The 20,877-nt window shown below is 39.7% G+C and overlaps 1 protein-coding gene and 1 pseudogene across 1 annotated transcript; both read left to right on the plus strand.

Annotated features, from left to right (window-relative positions):
- The first annotated feature begins 1,027 nt into the window (after positions 1-1,027).
- Positions 1,028-4,606, plus strand: LOC128610469 (uncharacterized; annotated as a pseudogene).
- An 8,505-nt stretch (positions 4,607-13,111) lies between these two features.
- Positions 13,112-20,772, plus strand: LOC128610464 (zinc finger protein 774-like). Its single transcript, XM_053629801.1, has 5 exons — positions 13,112-14,050; positions 16,475-16,550; positions 16,639-16,681; positions 17,772-18,009; positions 18,185-20,772. The coding sequence occupies exons 1-5, from the start codon at positions 13,712-13,714 to the stop codon at positions 19,292-19,294; spliced, it is 1,806 nt and encodes a 601-aa protein (XP_053485776.1). The 5' UTR covers positions 13,112-13,711; the 3' UTR covers positions 19,295-20,772.
- Positions 20,773-20,877: the final 105 nt, after the last annotated feature.

Here is a 20,877-nt window from a genome sequence, read left to right on the forward strand (position 1 = left end):
ATACCCAAAGTAAAATTAACACTATTCTTGAACCATTTGGAGTACACGCATGGCTTTGGTCTCTTTTGAAAGATGGACTAAATATTTTTATATAATTGGATTGTTTGGACCAGGGGTGTCCAATTTTATCAGCAAAGGGCCAGTATGGGTGCAGGTTTTCATTCCAAACCAAGCAGGATTCAACCTGTTTAATCAGTTGATCTTGGGTTTCAATAGACTCAGGTATGTCTTCTGGTTCGCTGGAATGAAAACCTGCACGTACACAGTACCTTTCCAGATCAGATTAAACACCCCTGTTCTGGACCGGTGCCAGTGGAACAAGACTGTTTTTGTCAGGATGTTATGGATCAGTGGATTATTGTAAGGCTTCATATGAGGTGAGTTGCCTCCGTTTCGTAAATGTTTGTTTGTATGTCGGTGGTCTGACAGAAATGTTGATTGTAGCTGCTCTTGTGATTGTATCTCAAAACGGTTTATATCAATCGAATCACAATAATCTCAGATTTCCAAAGAAATGAGTACCTTTGTACACACAGAAGCTGATAGCATAGATTTTCTCATAAAGTCGCGACAGCGCACAGGCGCGCCGTCGGAATTTTAACAGGATAAAGTATATGATGGCGAGATCGCTGATAATCTCTAAAATTATTGATATTAGAATATGTTTCATCATAAAATTATAGTTTAATCCATATGCTTACAGTGTGGTTTTTGGCCATGAATCATCAACTTGCAAAAGTACTCTATAACAGAAGTCCCTGTGACAACATGAAGAAGAAACCTTGATAGGAACCAGACTTGGATCCTATCATCAAAAGGAAAATGGGATTATAAATGATTACAGTGTACAGGTGTAATAATCTATAGTTTTAATAATATATACACGGACCTATGTTCAGTAAGCTTTATAAGTTTTATTACACCCCTTTGGGAATGAAAATAGACTGCTATTTTTTTGGGAGAGGAGTTGAAAGCTCCGACTCACTGAAACGAGTCGCAATTCCCTTCACCACTATATGGGAAAGGAGACGTGTTCCTGGAAACCACGTGATGTTTTAGAATATAAGTATAAAATGCGTGGTTTGTTTCAAACACAAAACAAGCTGGGAGGGATGAGATTCATTCCCAAACACTGCTGACAAACCTGAGTCTCAAGCTATTTGGAGTGCTGTGTTGAAGGATGCAGAGAATTTAAAGTCCTAGACATAACCTTTCATATGATGTTATGACTAGATACAGCTTTCTCAGTCATTTTCATTGGCTGGTCTTTAATCCTCCCTTATGACTCTCATCAGGTGATAAAGAAACTCTTCCTGTTAACATTGTCATAACAGAGATATTATAGCTTCACACACCTTTCTTCCTTTGACTGATTTCTACAACACAGGTACGTTAAACTCAAACTCATTCACATTTACACTAATATTTACTGTTATGCACATCTACTAGTAGAGTAAATAAAACCTATAAATCAGTAAGTTATAGTACCGCTTAAGTAAAAAAGTTTATTTGGTTTTAAAAGGTATTTAAGTAAAAGTGGATAAGGTGCATAAAAAGCAGAAAATATTTGGCCTTAAGTGAGTTGTGATCAGTGTGTCTGGAATTACAACATATTATTATTATTATTATCCATCCATCCATCCATCCATCCATCCATCCATCTTCTATACGGCTTATCCTTTTCAGGGTCACGGGGAAACCTGGAGACTATCCCAGGGAGTATTGGGCACAAGGCGGGGTACACCCTGGACAGGGTGCCAATCTGTTATTATTATTGTTGTTGTTGTTGTTGTTGTTGTTGTTGTTGTTTGACTTGAGCCCCTGTGGTGTAGCCAGTATTTATTTTTAGGGGGTTGATAAGGAAATATACTAAATAAAATCACCATGAGATCTGGATTTTATATTCATTTCAGTATTATTTTCACTATTATATTGCATCCTTGGTTGATGTCAGACAGCAGTGTAGGAGGTGATGGCAAAAGTGTGTTATTTTAATCATCTAAGACATACAGTAATCTACTATCAACCAATCCTGCCATACAGTATTAATATCACTGGGATCAAATTTAAATTAAATTTTTTTTAAGATAAGTCACGTGTCTCACTCAGAGGTCTGGATTGGTTGATCATTGTAGGCACATTGCATTCTGGGTATCGTAGTCTTCGGCTGCAAACAAAAAAACAAAACAGAAGGTATAATCCCAATTAAGTCGATGTCATTTCCAGCACTGATAAATGTGCAGATTCTCCACATCTTTATTTTAATAAAACTTCTAAATTTCTTTAACAGGTCATTCAGCTGTTCAGGAAACTTCTGAGACATTTGTGTCATCTACCACTAACTAACCAGGATTATGGCTACAGGGTACGTGAACAAACTGTTTTACACTAAAAATGTTATTTCAGAAAAGGACAAATGCTCCTTTCTTTCGGAAGAAACAGCTTTCTGTACTGTTAGATACTGAAAATTAAATTGCACTGTCAGTAATATATTTTGCATCCTATATCACACGTTTTAAAATGATTATGGATCTTTGAAAGCACAACATTCTGACCCTATATAGGTCCTATAAATTCAACAGATTTCAAGACTCATCACAGACTGTATGTGATGTAATCAGGAAAAGTAAATTAATCAGTGAAAATCGACCTCGACGATATCGTCTCCTCACAACCAGAAGTAATCTTGATGAAAACGGCTCAGTGAGAAAATGGACATTTGGACAGCGAGACGTCAAAATGCAAAACAAAATCCTACTGCTGGTAGGAGAAACTAGAACAGGCAAAACTACTCTGATCAATGCCATGGTAAATTATATACTCAGGGTGAAGTTTACAGATAAAGTGTGGTTTGAGATTACAGAAGAGGAAGGAGATAATCACACGTCAGATCAGTCAAAAAGTCAAACAACTGAAATCACTGTGTATGAGGTCTTTGCTCAAGACAACCCAATCTGTCTTACCATCATTGACACTCCAGGTTATGGAGACACCAGGGGAAGAGAATATGATAAACAGATCGCTGAGAATCTGTACAAACTGTTTCACAATGATTCTGGAGTGAAAGAAATCGATGCAGTGTGTCTGGTAGTGAAGGCATCTGAGAATTTACTCTCTGACAGACAGCAGTACATCTTTGATGCAGTTTTGTCCTTATTTGGTAAAGATATTGAGAACAACATTGTCATTTTTATCACTCACTCAGATGGACTGCCTCCAACAAATGCTCTTAATACCATCAAGAAAGCGGCGATTCCCTGCAGGAAAGATGAAGAAAATGAACCTGAGCGTTTCTTATTCAACAATCATCAAACTATGAAGAGGATCCCAGGATATAACAGAGTTCTCCAGACAGCTTGGGAACAAACAGAGGACAGTTTAAATGTTTTTTTGCCTCACTGAAAGAAGAGAACAGAAAAAGCTTAGAGCAGACTGAAAATGTTCTGAAAGAGTCCAAACGACTTGAAGCCTGTATTTCTAATCTACAATTCCACATTGGCTTTGTAGAGCGCAAACGTGAAGAACTGATTCAGATTCAGAAAGTCCTTGAGGAAATCCGAGAAAAGATAAAGATAAATGAAAACTTTACTTTTACAGTCACCAAGAATTACAAAGAAAAAGTTCCCATTGAAAATGCTTCATGGTGGGACAGAAAGGCCACCACTTGCTCTGTCTGTAAGGAGAACTGTCATGAGTATAACTGCTGGCGCGCCTGGAGTCCTGTCTGGTGTGAAGTCGTGAAAAATTACCACTGTACTGTATGTACAGGTAAATGTCACTACAATAAACATGTCAGAGAGGACAAGAAATATGTTACACGCAGTGAAGAGATTACGGTGACATATGATGATTTAAAAAAACAATATGAAAGCAGCAAGAAACAGGAAGAGGAGAAGACAAGCATGGAGAAGAGACTGAAAGAAGAACTGACTAAGAATGAAAAGGAAAAAGCTGAGCTGGTGGAAGAAGCCTACACCATCATCATAAAACTGTCTAAGATTGCTTTAAAGTCAGATTCTGCTTTCATTGTTCAGTGTCTCGACTTCTTGAACCCTTGAGCTGAAGAAACTGGAAGAGATGTCCTTGCTCAGAAAGTAAGAGAGCTGAACAACATTCATCCTGAATCACAGGAAAGAGTTAATGCTGTAACGGGGTATGCAAGAGCAGGGTTCAGTAAAATTAAACATGCTGTTACTGGTAAAATCTGAATTCATTAGATTAAATATGGCCAGGTAATATGTAATGAAGGAATTATGAACATATCTGAAAACCGCAGGTTTTGTTCAGTTAATAAAATGCATTGTGTTTATTCATTAATGTTGTTGTTCAAGATTTAATCTCTTACTTTGTTTTGGTAATCATTTAAACTTGAATCAAATTAAAGTATAGCAATGGAATTTTTCTAAAAATTAAAACTTTACCTCACACATACCATTTTGCTTGTGAAGCTATACTGTTCATGGAAAGATGTATATCCTGTTTTTTTTTTTTTATTCATTTGATTTAGTTAATTAGCTTCTATTGTTAATTCCACTAGTGCTAATGTTCTCTGTGTAACTATCTGTTTATCTGACTTTCTCATTAAATAACTAGTGTTTTAACTGCAGTGAGCCTGATTCGCCTCTTTTTGACACAAACGTATCAAATAACATTTAAACGTCAGTAATTCATTATTATAATAAATGAAAAGTAATACTACTGCTACCAACAACAACAACAACAACTATTATGGTTTACAGGGTAGACTAGCAACTTGTTTTTGAAAACAAAACAAATAATTTTAGAAAAGGGCAAATACTTCTTTCTTACCAAAAACCAACTCCTGCACTGTTAGATGCTAAAAATTCCAGCATTTTCACACAAAAACAGTTCTATTCCCAGTAACATATTTCCATTCTGTTTCACAGTTTTTAAAATTATTGAGTAACTTTGTAAGCACAAATTTTTATGACTTTTTTTTTATTTGTCCATCGAATTTACCAGATGTCAAGGGTCATCACTGACTGTATATCAAAGCTGCTCAGATCCTTACGCTTATCCATTTTTCCTGCTTCTAACACATCAACATCGAGATCTGACTGTTCTCATGCTGCCTAATAAATATATCCCACCCTCTGTACAGGTCCCACTGTAATGAGATAATCAGTGTGATTCTCTTCACCTGTCAGTGGTTCTAATGTTATGGCTGATTGGTTTATATCGGTGTAAGCTAACCAGATAATTTTAGCATGGCAGATATATTTAAGCAACACCTAACACAATTAACCCTGTTATATGTAGGGATATTAATGGTTTCTTACAAATACTATCTAACTCATTCAAACTTATGTTTTCCCTTAAAAGCTTCAGTAATAAGAGAGTCAAACTTTAAACTTTTATTTATTGACTGATTTACTTACTTACTTATAAACATGTCTGTGTATATAAGTGAACAGCATGGTGCCATTAACCTCCATTGTGCATTTTGAACCCTTGGGACGAATTCAGAGTCACCATCTTGCCAAATTCGGAGAGTCCTTGGAGCCAGAGCATACCCAGTAGATACAGCTGGGTGGAAGTGGTACACTTATATAGCGCTTTTATCCAAAGCGCTTTACACTGTGTCTCATTCACCCATTCGCGCACACACACACTCACAAACAGTGGTAGCAGAGCTGCCATGCAAGGCGCTAACTTGCCATCGTGTTCAGTGTCTTGCCAAAGGACACTTTGGCATGTGGAGTCATGTGGGCCGGGAATCGAACCACCAACCCTACGATTAGTGGATAACCCACTCTACCACCTGCGCCACAGCCACCCCAAGTGGCAAGTACAGTGTTGTTACTAAGTATATAAAATGCTAATTTGTATATGTATATATTATTGATTTGATAATTTGATTTCAGTAAATTGATTTGACCATTGTCAGGAAAAGATGTTGATACTGGTAAACAGTGTTTAACATGTACACTCAACACTCAACATTTACAGATTTTTTTTTTGTTTCACTTTTGAAAAACAGTTATAATGTCCATCCACATACACCGTCACTGAGCAGCAAATATAGCAGTAATATATTTTAGTGTTAGCTCTTATGATTAATCAGAAGGTGTTATTTTCATGAACCATCCAAACCTTTGACTTCACTTTCTTTCATAGTGGCTAAAGCCTCATTTAGGGGATCAGTCCAACACCACACCCACACAACACCCACACCATCTACATTCCTTTAATACATCTTCTATTCTTTCATCTTCAGTAACCACTTTATCCTGTATTACCCTGTATTTATAAACATTTATTATACAGTATATGTGGGCAGTTTCAATACTACTACCTCAGCTTAATGTTGCACAGCATTATACTACACAAAACAACCGCAAAATTTGCACTTTATCCCAATTACAGTCAGACTGCTGTTGCCACCTATCTTTATATACTTACATTATATTTTTATACTATTTTAAATACTTTTCCATTTACTAAATGTATACAAATAAATTCTGGTCTGCTGTGTGTAAATTTCACTGCACGTCATACTGTGTATAGTTGCGTGTGAGCAATAACCATCCATCCATCTTCTACCGCTTTATCCTTTTCAGGGTCACAAAAGGAACCTGGAGCCTATCGAAGGGAGCATGGGACACAAGGCGGGGTACACCCTGGACAGGATGCCAGTCCATCACAGGGCACACAATCACACACCCATTCATACACTACGGACACTTTAGACACGCCAATCAACCTACCATGCATGTCTTTGGACTGGGGGAGGAAACCGGAGTACCCGGAGGAAACCCCCGCAGCATGGGGAGAACATGCAAACTCCACACACACATGGCCCCGGCGGGACTCGGACCCAGGACCCTGGAGGTGTGAGAAGAACGTGCTAACCACTAAGTCACCGTGCACCCAGTGAGCAATAACATTTAAATTTTAATTTGAAAAAACTTGCATTAATGATGTTATGTTTTCACCCATAAAACATAAAAAGACTATGTGACTTTTTCTATCATATTCTAACACTGATTACTTAATATTGCTTGTCATGTATGCACAATTATCAAAACAGAATGTATAAAATTAACTTTCAGTCAGAATGATCATTTTGGTGTCTTCATTGTTGGTGGAAGCAGAGCTTGTTTTCTTCCGTGTCAGCGTCATGAGGTCTCATTTATCAAAGCGTGCATAGAACAAGCTTTAAATTTGTGTGTAAGGCCAGTTTGGAAATGTAATGCTGCAAGTAAATGCATCTGCATGTTATACAGAAAAAATAAACAATTTGGGGAGAGAATTAATGCAGTACAGAGAAATAATGTAGTCAAAACTAGGATACATTAAAAAAAAATACATGAAAAAAAATTTGGTTACTTGTTATAATAATTATTATTATGTTTTAGAAATCACAACCCACCATTAGCTAGCAGCAAGTTATTATATTTATTATTGTGTTATGTATAGTTATTAGCCTGTTTCATTGCTTCATTGAATTGAATGCCTCATCTAAACCTCAGTAACTCAGAACTGGGGTAGAAATATTGTCAACTTGGGCCTAATGTGTTTTGTTGGTGGAAATTTCAGGAAAATTTGGCTCTAATTAGTAGACAAAATTTTGTTGTACACATTTAAAGCATGTTTGTCTGCACTGTACTGAGTGGGTTCATGGAATTTATTTTAATGTTAAAGGTGCACTACGTAAAATTTGTGAAATTTGGAATCTAATGGTTAAATGGGTGGAATAATATTGAATACAATTTTAATTATTTTTTACTCATTGAGCCTTCCCCATTTCAACCCATTTAGACACATCTTGTGGTCTTGATAACTTATGGTGGTTCAACTATAGAGTTAAAGGTGAATTCAAGGTGAGGTCGTAGTGAAGTTGCAATGGTAATTCCCCATCAATAACCAGTAAAAACCACAGAAAAAACACTGTGAATGCAATTCCAACTCGATAATTATGGGTAGTCTCCTCATCTACCAGTTCTTTCCCCATTTACTGAGTGACATCAAATCAACATGGCCGCTCACACTGTGAACAGTTCAGTATAAAGTCCCCCTTCTCTAATTTTAAATGTGTTTGTAGCAGTATTGGCTTTAGATCTGTTGATATACAGACACAGTACTTGGTTAAGTTTATAACACTGACCATACTAATCGTTGTTTTGAGAAGGTAATCATCAACGTTATACTTATCGCTAATGTTAGCCAGTTAGCTTGTTGCTAGAACTACTTAAACTACTAAAACTACATAACATGTCACCAATAGAAGGCAACAAATGATCAGTAGAGACCATTAAAACCAATACAAATACTATTTGATAATACTAGAGTTTCTATTGTTTTTTTTCCCCCCAGCAGGTGATTAGAGAAAGGTTTGAGAACCTCTGTTACACCTGTGTGAAAGCACCCTTACACTAGAGGGCAGTAGTCACGATGCTTTCTACCAGCACAGAGAAGAAGAAAGCTTCATGTGGAGAAAGAATCACCTAATTGTTTTTGTCAGATTTTAAACTAATTCTCAGTTGAAACCCCGCAGCTGAAGCATGTCTTGGAGGTGTAGTGTCCCCGGCTGTGGGAAACGCAATCAGGCCAAAGCTAAAGACGTGGTTATTCACCGTTTCCCTGAAAAAGACTTGGAGCTGTGCAGTAAATGGTTAGCGGCTATCGGCAGGGATGGGACTCAAACCGAGAGGAAATACGCGTCTTTACGGGTGTGCAGCCAGCACTTCAGTCCTGACGACTATCAGAGGGATCTGAAGGCGGAATTACTGGGATGTCCGCCAAAAAAGGTTTTAAAGAAAACGGCAATTCCGACTATTTTCCAGACAAAACGAAAGCCAGGCAGAAGACCCTCTCAGACTCTCAATAAAACTCAACCTCAGGTAAAGCAGCTCTTTTATTTTCTCTTGTTATATACACACATACATGAGTTGTTTATTTTTATATGGCTCATTTTATTCAGGGGACACTTTATCTACATTGTGTGCAGTACAGCAATATTATAGTGTTCATTAATATTTAACTATCAGGATTATTTTTATGGTTTCAAATCGAACCCGAACGTTACAGTAAACAGAAAGCATAAATTCCCGCGCGGCAATAACACGTCGTCAAACCGCGCCAGAGCACCCGCCATTTTAAAAATTCAAGTCGGTCATAATGTTTTGCTTTAATGCACACAAAGCCAGCTTAATGAAGGTGTTCTGAGTCATGGTTTAAAAAGCATTATTTACCGCTGTTTAAATATTTTATTCTCTCTGAAAATAAATCATACAAGAATGCTTCAAGTTTCAACACCACACACTGATAAATGACATTTCCTCACTGAGATCTCCACCGAGCTTTATCTATGAAGACATGTTTACCGGTGACAATGCAGAGTATAACCTGACGCACCAGAATAGAGCTGTGTGTGTGTTTGTTTAGCAGTTCATAATCACAAGGGATGTTTTCTATCACTGTTTATCAAGAACAACATCTGACAATACGCTATATCGACGGAAGTTTGTGGAAACCTGTCCATCACACCCGTATGTGGTTTTTCCACAAAGTTGGAAGCACACAATTGTATAAAATGTCTTTATATGCTGTAGCATTGCAATTTTTCTTCATTGGAAGAAAGAAGAGGCCCAAACCTGTTCCTGCACGACAACGCCCCTGTGCACAAAGCAAGCTCCATGAAGACATGGTGCGTCAAGGATGGAGTGGAAGATCTCAAGTGTCCTGCACAGAGCACTGACCTCAACACCACTGAACACCTTTGGGATGAACTGGAACTAGAGCCTCCTCACCAGTTCAACATCAGTACCTGACCTCACTGATGCTCTTGTAGCTGAATGAACACAAATCCATACCGCCTTCCCAGAGGAGTGGAGCTTATTATAACCGCAGAGAGAGGAATTGATCTGGAATTTGTTGTTCAGCAAGCACATATGGGTGTGATGGTCAGGTGTCCACAAACTTTTAGCTGTACAGTGTATCTAGAGTTCAAATGTCAGGGTTAATGTTTAACTCCAGAGGACTATCAAGATACTGTAGATCGTCCACCAAGACGTTTATTGAAAGAAAAGTTTGTTCCTTCAGTTTTCCCTAAAGCATAACCAAAGCACGTGTTTTGTAAGCATGGTGTCAGTTGGACCAATTTGGTCATCCTGCTGGAACGGAAGGATTAATGTTGCATTAAATAACACAAACAACTGATGATTTGTTCATGACTTGGTGTTATATTTTTCATGACAATGAGTAAAGCAATAAGCCGCAGGAGGGCACGTGAACTACAGTGACTTAAAATATAAACTGGTGACAAACACACAAAACATTACAGTATCATAAAGTATATTATCAATAACATTCGTAATAAACAATTCACACAGCTGTCTGTTAGCAATAAGCTTTGGGTGCTGAGCAAAATAACGGGCAGAACGACGTTTTTCAAATTGGAGCATTAATACAGAATTCAGTTGTTGTAATGCGGTCGCATTTATGTGTGTCTCATGTATGTTACAATGCAGCTCAGCTGATTTCAGAACAGAAACTATCCACTTGTTACTTTTTATTACAGATGTATTATATTTGTTTTTTAAAGGCGTCATCTGAAAAAGAAAACGCACCGACTCCACTCTCAACATGTTCTGAGTTGGAAGAGATGTCATGGCTTAAAGGTAGAGGATTAAGTTCAAAGCTTGTTGAATGCAATACATTTGCGTACTTGGACTGAACTGGATAGTTTTTAATATTTTATCCCCCCCACAGCTATTAAAAGCCTTCAGACTCCTCAAGGATCTAACATTTTTAAGTAAGCAACCCATGTCATTTTAAGTTCTCCAGCTTTTTATTCTCTTGGTTTTTATGCTGCGAGTTTATTGAAAGTGTCTCGTGTACCTGTGTACGATTCCAGGAGTCGTGAGGTGATTGTGAACACACAGTGTCTGCTGGAGCTTTTCCAGTTCTGCTGGCGTTGTCAGAAAGAGTGCTGTATTACCATTGAGGGCAACGAGAGGCTATTTTCAGTCACACAGGACTGCCAGAGTTGTGGACACCACAGAGACTGGAGGAGTCACCCGCCTTCAGCCGAACCTGCACAGACCTTTCATAAAGAGGTAGAACATACACGGAAGCACGAAGAGGTGTGTATTTATGTAATCAGCTACTCTAAATGTCATTAAGTGCAGAAGCAGTTCCACATCATAAATACGTATTAAAACGGGACAGGGTTGAGCACCGTGGACTAAAACATTTTGGTTGATGAAAACATCTTTCTATCCTGCAGGTTGTGATTCAGACTGGGTCTTCAGGTAACAAGTGCAGTAAGCAGAGCCATGACCAAGTGTTCGCTGGAAAGGACGGGTCTTATTTATCTAGTGATGATGAAGAAGAAGCAAGTCTGCAGGAAGAGGAAATTAAGAGGAAAAAGAGGAAATCTAAGGGGCAGGACAGTTCAGATGAGCAAGAACTGCATTTAGATGAAGAGGCCACAGACTCCGATGTGTCCATGGATGAAGATCTGTTCACAGCTTTAAAGGAGGACGGTCAGGGAAACCTTGTGGTGTGGTGTACACAATGTGGGACCGAGGCCTCGCTCTCCTGTTCTGTCCTTCGACACAAAAAGGTGTTCTGCTGCGCTCGGTGCGGTGCAGGTGACGACATTCAAACACGTAATATTGAAACACTTCCTGTTCGGTTTGATGACGTCGCCGGGTTTCAGAAACATGCTGAACAGGAGCACGGAGCCAAACCTTTCTATATACTGTGTCAGGACTGTGGCAAGTTTGTTACAGCAAAAAAAGAGCATGTATGTGAACATAAAATCAAATTTATCGTCTGTCCAGAGTGCGGGAAAAGGTTCCTCACCGAGGGCGGTCTAAAGACGCACCACACTCAGCTCCATTCGGATTACGATCACCCGTGTAAATACTGTCTGAAGGTCTTCAAAACCAAGTCTGCGAAACTGGAACACGAGCAGACTCATCCTAAAGAAAGTCAACCATACCGCTGTCCAGATTGTCCAGAGAAGTTTGACAACATTCACAAACGCAATAACCATGTAAAGTCCCACCGAGGTCCTCATAAATATGTCTGTGATGTTTGTGAGAAAGGCTTCAGGGATATTAACAGGCTGAGGAGGCATAAGCTCATCCACTCTGGAGAAAAGCCTTTCAAATGCCAAGTGTGTGAGCGGTCCTTCAACCGAATGGAAAACCTTGGTGCCCACATGCGGGTCCACACTGGAGAGAGGCCTTTTACGTGTGAGCAATGCGGAGAGTCGTTCAGTCACAACATCAGCCTGAAGAACCACAAGCAACGACACCATGACCCGAGTTTGACTCAAGAGAAAGAAGTGCTAAATGATGTAGAGAATACGGTGATGAATACACAGGTAGAGGTTCCATAACTGCTATGACTTTGTTCCAGGCTCTAAACAGGAACAGTATATCTCTACAGAAATCCCAAAGAAACTGAAGATCAGTCTGACTTTTTCTATCTGCAGACCATGTCATAATTTTGAAAGCAGCTCTGTTTGCTATCCCTGTACTAACTTAATGGTATTTATATAGCATGGCCTGTGTACTGTGTACCAACATGACTGAATGTTTATTCATGAGCACTGCTGCAGTGATTTTGTAAGACACTTAAATAAATCAAACATTTTTAAGCAATTTCTAATTGTGACATCTTTTCTATCCAGCCATTAGAATTATTTCAATACGTTCTTCTTTTGCCAGTTGCATTCTTAAAAACGAGCTGGAAAAAAAAAAGTGTTAATGTCTCCTATGTAGGGAGAATTTTGGGACACCCCCCCTACTGAAAAAAAAATAAAAATCCAAAACAATAGAAACCCTTATAGAAGATGTATTGGTTTTAATGGGAATTTAATTGGTTTTACTGGAAACTGTAATGGTCCCTATTGGTCTCTGATACCATTTAAGGACTGGTAATGGCTTTAATGGTTAGCTGATGGTTTGTAGTGGTATTTGTAGTGGAAACCATTAGAATTTCTATGATGGTTTTTGTTGTTCTTCCCCCCCAGCAGGGCCTGTACATGTCCAAAAGTATGTGGACACCTGATCAGCACACCCATAGGTGCTTGTTATCTAATTATTTTCCATTCATCCATCCATCCATCCATTTTCTGTACCGCTTATCCTTACAGGGTCATGGAGAACCTGGAGCCTATCTTAGGGAGCACAAGGCGGAAGGCGGAGTACACCCTGGACAGGGTACCAATCCATCGCAGGGCACAATCGCGCACACACATTCACACACCAGACACTTTTGGACACGCCAATCAGCCTACATTGCATGTCTTTGGACTGGGGGAGGAAACCGGAGTACCTGGTACTCTGTGGCCGGAATCGAACCTCCAACCTTCTGCTAACCACTAAGCCACCGTGCCCCCATTTAATTATTTTAATTAGCAAATTAATTAAGTAATTGATATATAAAAACTGCCTGAGGTGTTAAGTGCATAGAAAGGGTCAAATATGGAAAACAAAGGAAGTAAACTTCCCTGTATTATACCGCATCACACAATCAGAAAAGAAGTCACGGAAAGACAAATGGTGAGTAAAAGATGGATTTAAAACTCAGAAATGAGTAGAGTTAGTGTAATAGTAGTTTTTCACGTTTTTAAAACAGACTTTGGACTGGAAGGTTTTTATTTTTGATGGAATTGGCAACCCTGCCTGCATGTGAGTGTGGGAAAACTGGGTTATACTGGTCCAGCTGAAACATGTCGTGGAGGTGTAGTGTCCCCGGCTGTGGGAAACGCAATCAGGAGAAAGTTGAAGGCGTTGTTATTCACCGTTTCCCTGAAAAAGACTTGGAGCTGTGCAGTAAATGGTTAGCGGCTATCGGCAGGGATGGGACTAAAACCGAGAGGAAATACGCGTCTTTACGGGTGTGCAGCCAGCACTTCAGTCCTGACGACTATCAGAGGGATCTGAAGGCGGAATTATTGGGATGTCCGCCAAAAAAGGTTTTAAAGAAAACAGCAATTCCGACTATTTTCCAGACAAAACGAAAGCCAGGCAGAAGACCCTCTCAGACTCTCAATAAAACTCAAGCTCAGGTAAAGTTGCAGCGTTTCCTCTGCAAACATCGTGTTTACTTTTATGTGGTTCAGTTTATTTACTTTGGGAACACGTTAGCCTGTATCACACAATACTCGCTTCGTGAAATAGAAACGTTTCACGTGGAAAAACTATTGGTAAACAGAAGTAGTCAATCCCTGCGCGGTAATATTACGTCATCAGGGTGCGCCAGAACACCCGCCATTTTTGAAGGACGAAGATTGAAGAAGCTTCCAGAGGAGCTAGGAGCGAGGATACACAGATTTATTCCCTTCTCCTTTACATCTGCCACAATTACAAACTAAAAGTCCTTTGATGATGTGAATTTTGTGGGAAATATAATTAAATAGTAATAATACGCTTGCATGAGCATTGTCGTTAATTGATCCTTGCATGTTTGGATATGCGAAGCTGCACAAAAGATGTGTTAATTATGTATTGGTTCATTAAATCATTGTTGAATAACTCAGACATTTCACATACCATCAGTGAATTTTGAATGTTATTAATCAAACTCCAACAACATAACAGCACATCCCGGAAATGCGGTGACGTCATCCATCTGCGCACAGTCATCATTAATCGACGTCGCTTAGTTTGACGTGGTGATCGAGAGAGTGACGGTTTTCCATTTGAATTGCTTCGATTCCTCCCTCCTCGCTTCCTAAGGGGGTGGAGCTAGGACAGTGGTTTTCAAAGTGGGGGCCGCCAGGGGGGCGCCCGGGGGGCCTCAACAATTTGGTGTGAAAAAAATAAATAAATGTATGATTTCTCTTTCTCACTCTCAGACAACCACACACACACACACAGACACACACACAATCAATTCCTAATGTAATGTAAAGATGTAATTATTAATAAAAAAGCGGGATATATTCAGAAGTCTGTATTTTTAATGTGTTTTAAAGACATCTTGCAAAAGGGGGGCCTCAGTCAAATGTTAATGCCATTTGGGGGGCCTTGACCTGAAAAATTTAGGAACACCTGAGCTAGGATGCAATGAAAGGAAGCGAGGAAAGGAAATGAGGATGCACAAGTAAGAAATGAGAAGCACCCACTACATCCACCATGATGGCATTGTCATGTGACCTTCAACGCCATAATATGGTACAAAATGCTGCAGCCACATGACTGTCTGACTCTAAAAACCGTGAGCACGTTACACCTGTTCTCACTTCTCTTCACTGGTTACCGGTCAAGTTCCATGCTGATTTGATTCTTAAAAATGTAGCTTTTTGTTTTTAAAGTTTTGCATGGACTTGCTCCGCAGTATATTTGTGATCTTCTCACCCCGTACATTGCTTCAAGACACCTTCGATCATCCAGTCAGTTACCACTCTCGGTTCCTCGTTCACGTTTTAAGCCTAAAGTTGACCAGGCTTTCTCGGTGGCTGCTCCTAGGCTTTGGAATAGTCTTCCTCTTCACATCAGATCTTCCCTTTCCGTTTCTGTGTTTAAATCCTCTTTGAAGACCTATTTGTATTCTTTATGTTTTAATTGATTGTGTACATTTTTTTAGTTTTTGTTTACTCTTTAAATTTGTTTTAATTCTGTTTTATATTTCTTGTGCAGCACTTTGGTTTCAACATCTGTTGGTTTTTAATGTGCTTTATAAATCAATAAACTAAATTAATCTGAACTATTAACGGCTAAAACTTAAAGAACCTGTCAGATTAGAGCACCTGCACCGTCCTCATGGTAAAATGATTTATATGATGCTTACAACGTTTGGTAGTACAGCACAGCGGAGACTATAAGAAACGACGTTTAATACCTATAGCACTTACACTTAAAAAGCGCAGACGTGCTGCCTTCTGCCCGTTGCCTTATGGGATAGCACAGTGTCCGTTGGTTCCATAATGCAGAATCTCACCAGAAGCAGTAGGACCTCTGGGTATTAAGAATTTGGACATACTACTCCTTTGGCGTCGCTACTTTTCCAGCTACAGTATGGTAGGGTAGTAGGGATAATTGGAAGCAGCTATGGTTTGTTGTGCGTTTTCCTGCAAACTGTTCCTTTTTATGCTTCAGCCACTATGTGCTTTGGTTAAGACAATTTGTGAGTTCAAAGGTCATGAGTTCAAATCCCAACACTGCCAAGCTTCCATTGCTGGGCTCTTGAGCAAGACTCTTAACTCCTAACTGCTCCGTTGTATAAATTAAATAAACATAAGTCACTCTGGATAAGGGAGTCTGACAAATGCCGTAAATGTAAAAGTGGTGGTTCTCAGATTTGGCCCTCTATCTGTCCACGCGTACATCCTAGATTCTCGTTAGCAAGAAATCCAACGAAAGAGTGGTTGAATGTTTGTCGGATTTATTCAGATTTATTGTGATGAGAGCAATGCCAATAAACCTGATTTGCAATGGGGGTTGAATTATTTCGATTGTAACTGTAATGTTTGTTCTTGATTTTTGTTAAGGTGTCCTCTGGAAAAAGAATTGCACCAAATCCAGTCTCAGTATGTTCTGAGGTGGAGGAGAACTCATGGCTTAAAGGTAGGAGGAACTTCTGATTAGTCATGTTGCCATTTTTCTTTAACACATGAAGTGCTCATGGATTAATTTTGTAATTTTTATTTTGCAGCAGTCAAGAGCCTTCAGACTCCTCAAGGCTCTAACTTTTTTAGGTAAGAAACAATTCCACTGTGTATCTTTTAAAATTGTGACACAAATAATGAAACAAAATGGCAGTCATTTGTTGGCTGTGTACGTATTCACCCCTCTGGGTCAGAACTTGAAGACTGGAACAGGTTTTCTTCTAGGATTACCTTGTATTTGGCTCTAGTTTCTTAGTTCCTGCTGATGAAAAGCACACCCTCCTCCCCTCACAACGTTACACTACCACCACCATGCTTCACGGCAGGGATGGTGTTCTCAGGATGCTAAGCAGTGTTGGGTTTCTGCCAACCGTAGCACTTTGTGCCAAGGCTAAAATGTTCGGTTTTGGTCTCATCAGACCAGAGAACGTTTTTCCGTGTCTGCTGAGCCTCCAACATACCTTTTGGCGAACCTGAATTTCTTTTGTTTCAGTTCTCACAACTCTTCCATAAGCTTTGTGGAGTATCTGAGCAATGACAGTCCTGGTGAACACCTTCTCACATCTGAACTGTGGATAACTCCAGCTTCTTCAGAGTTACCCTTGGCCTCTCTTTTGCTTCTCTGACTATTGCCCTTCTCACCCAGTCACTGAACTTTGGTAGACAGACTCCTCTAGGCAGAGTCACTATTGTGCCATATTCTTTCCATTTTTATATGTATAAGGGATTTAATATTGCTCTGTATGACTTTTTTTTTTTGCTGGATTTATGTTGACAGCTCATTGCTCTGCCTGATCCTGATTGCTTAGGTTCTCCATCAAAATATTGTGCATTCCAGGAACAGGTGTATTTATACTGAGATCCTCTAGTCCTTAAATTGCACACAAATTGACTCCATTCACCTAACTACATGACTTCTAATGGCAACCTGTAGAGGTTTCCACAGCGATATATGTAGTTACACTTTAGACCATTTTTTATTTGCAAGCATTGATTTTCTTCTCACTTCATATTATGGACTATTTGAGTGTAGATTCATGACATTTAATCCGAATCGGGTCTGTTGCAGTTCCAGGATATAGTACATAAATTTTTGAAAAAGTTCAGTTTAAGGTGAATACCTATCCAAGGCACTGTAATAGAAATGGTGGAGAAAATCAGTCCTTATTTTTTTTTCCAGGAGTCATGAGGTGATGGTAAACACACAGTGTCTGCTGGAGCTTTTCCAGTTCTGCTGGCGTTGTCAGAAAGAGTGCTGTATTACCATTGAGGGCAACGAGAGGCTGTTTTCAGTCACACAGGACTGCCAGAGTTGTGGACACCACAGAGACTGGAGGAGTCACCCGCCTTCAGCTGAACCTGCACAGACCTTTCATAAAGAGGAAGAACATGCACTGAAGCGTGAAGATGATGACGAGGTGTGTATTTATTAATGCGATCAGCTACACTTCAGCAAAAGCATCATAATGAGTCCATCTGTTTGTAGAAGAAATTATATTAAAGACCGTTAAAATTGAAAACCGTGTGTAATTAAATTATTTTTTTCACATGATCCCCAAGTGTTGTTAACGAAGGCTTTCTGTGATCCTGCAGGTTGTGGTTCAGATCGTGTCGTCAGATAACGAGTGCAGTGGGCAGGTGTTTATCGAAGAGGACGGGTCATATTTATCTAGTGATGATGAAGAAGCAAGTCTGCAGGAGGAGGAAGTGAAAAAGAAACGAAAGAGGAAGTCTAAAAGTAAGGACAGTTCAGATGAGTGGGAGCCAGGTTTAGATGAAGAGGCCACAGACTCCGATGTGTCCATGGATGAAGATCTGTTCACAGCTTTAAAGGAGGACGGTCAGGGAAACCTTGTAGTGTGGTGTACACAATGTGGGACTGAGGCCTCGCTCTCCTGTTCTGTCCTTCGACACAAAAAGGTGTTCTGCTGCGCTCGGTGCGGTGCAGGTGACGACATTCAAACACGTAATATTGAAACACTTCCTGTTCGGTTTGATGACGTCGCCGGGTTTCAGAAACATGCTGAACAGGAGCACGGAGCCAAACCTTTCTATATACTGTGTCAGGACTGTGGCAAGTTTGTTACAGCAAAAAAAGAGCATGTATGTGAACATAAAATCAAATTTATCGTCTGTCCAGAGTGCGGGAAAAGGTTCCTCACCGAGGGCGGTCTAAAGACGCACCACACTCAGCTCCATTCGGATTACGATCACCCGTGTAAATACTGTCTGAAGGTCTTCAAAACCAAGTCTGCGAAACTGGAACACGAGCAGACTCATCCTAAAGAAAGTCAACCATACCGCTGTCCAGATTGTCCAGAGAAGTTTAGCAGCATTCACAAACGCAATAACCATGTCGTATCCCACCGAGGTCCACATAAATATGTGTGTGATGTTTGTGAGAAAGGCTTCAGGGATATTAACAGGCTGAGGAGGCATAAGCTCATCCACTCTGGAGAAAAGCCTTTCAAATGCCAAGTGTGTGAGCGTTCCTTCAACCAGATCTTAAACCTCACTTCCCACATGCGGGTCCACACTGGAGAGAAACCTTTCAAGTGTGAGCAATGCGGAGAGTCGTTCAGTCACAACGTCAGCCTGAAGAACCACAAGCAACGACACCATGACTCGAGTTTGACTCAAGAGAAAGAAGTGCTAAATGATGTAGAGAATACGGTGATGAATACACAGGTAGAGGTTCCATAACTGTTATGACTTTGGTCCAGGCTCTAAACAGGAACAGTATATCTCTACGGAAATCCCAAAGAAACTGAAGATCAGTCTGACTTTTTCTATCTGCAGACCATGCGATACATTTTGAAAGCAGCTCTGTTTGCTATCCCTACACTAACTTAATCATATTTTTAGACCCTGACCTATGTACTGTGTACCAACATGAAAATGTTTATTCATGAAGAGTACTCTATCAAACAGTAAGGACAGTCACCTTGCTTCATGGTAGAAACTCATCTTTTGTTTTATTAATTAATTGCACAAATGAATGAACACAATTGCACAAGCCTTTTTACCAGAAACTGGCATATTTCCCCATCCACCTACCTCCAGGAAACAAACTCGCAATGTGTCTCAAACATGTGCTTACAGTATCTTCTATTCTATACTGTTATTAAGTGTTAAGACTAACCGTGGTTTTCCTATTAGAAACTTACTAAAATCTCTGTTTTGTGTATAAGTCATCTGGGTTTTCTAGATTAGGAAATACTTTTGACGCTAAGAACAGATCAAGTTTTATATTTGAGACACAGTTCATGGCAATAATCACGATGACGGAAAGATTTAAAGAGAAACGGAGCTCGTCGGTGATTTTATCATCACTATGTATGAAATCATTAACAACACAACACTTCCACTAGACTGGTAAGAGTCAGTCAAGGAATATTCCTTTGGTTTTTAGTCACTCATGTTAGACATATGTAGGTTACTAACGTATTAAAAATGTTCAAACTTTACAGTAGTCTTGAAATTGTATATCTGGAGTTATTAAAGTGTAGGGTGGTCAAGGCTTGGGGTTTGGAGAAAATGTATGATGTCTATTTGGGGTCGTTTGCCCAAAATTTTGGGAATCCCTTTTTTTTTTTTTTTTTTAATCAAATCCCTTCAGAAAGAACTGACATGTAATAATTTTTCACAGTTTCACACTTTCTACACACTTTTGCACACATTTCAGGTTCACATTTCTACCTGATTCGATGCTGATGATTTAACTAGTACCTTAACTGGAATGTTTGCATTATCTGGCATGAGTGACCACCCCTTTCCATCGCTTAAGATGTATGTACATGGGTTGACCACAAGAGGATCAGTGAATTGAAGTCCAGCATTTGGAACATGGTTTGGCTTCCTAAATCAGACATGGTCTCCACATGTGCATATTGGGCTTTTAGTGCCTCGGTGTCTTGTATAACAATTTTCCGGCTGTCCAAAACATTGGTGGTGCTGAAGCGGAGCTGTCTCTTCAGTACCATAGCGGCAGTCATGGGAGGAGCGCTCATTCCCTTTTGTGCGCCAGCCGCCGGCCTGCCGTCACACTTGTTTTTCTTGCTCTGATGTGCAGTGACTCTCTCATGTGCTCCCTTCTGCTTGCTCTCCTTCTGTGTTGGAAGAATAGTCCATTTAAGCTGCATTTTCCATCCCATAGCGAGCTTAAATGGAGATACACCTGTCGTTGCATTCTGTAAGAATGGCAGGTAATGTGAGAAATATAGAGAAAGGGGGTTTGGTGGAAGGGTAAGTATAAAAATGATGAAAAAAAAACAAGCATTTTGCAA

Source organism: Ictalurus furcatus, chromosome 7 (genome assembly GCF_023375685.1).
Source record: "Ictalurus furcatus strain D&B chromosome 7, Billie_1.0, whole genome shotgun sequence".
In the NCBI taxonomy this organism is placed as follows: domain Eukaryota; kingdom Metazoa; phylum Chordata; class Actinopteri; order Siluriformes; family Ictaluridae; genus Ictalurus; species Ictalurus furcatus.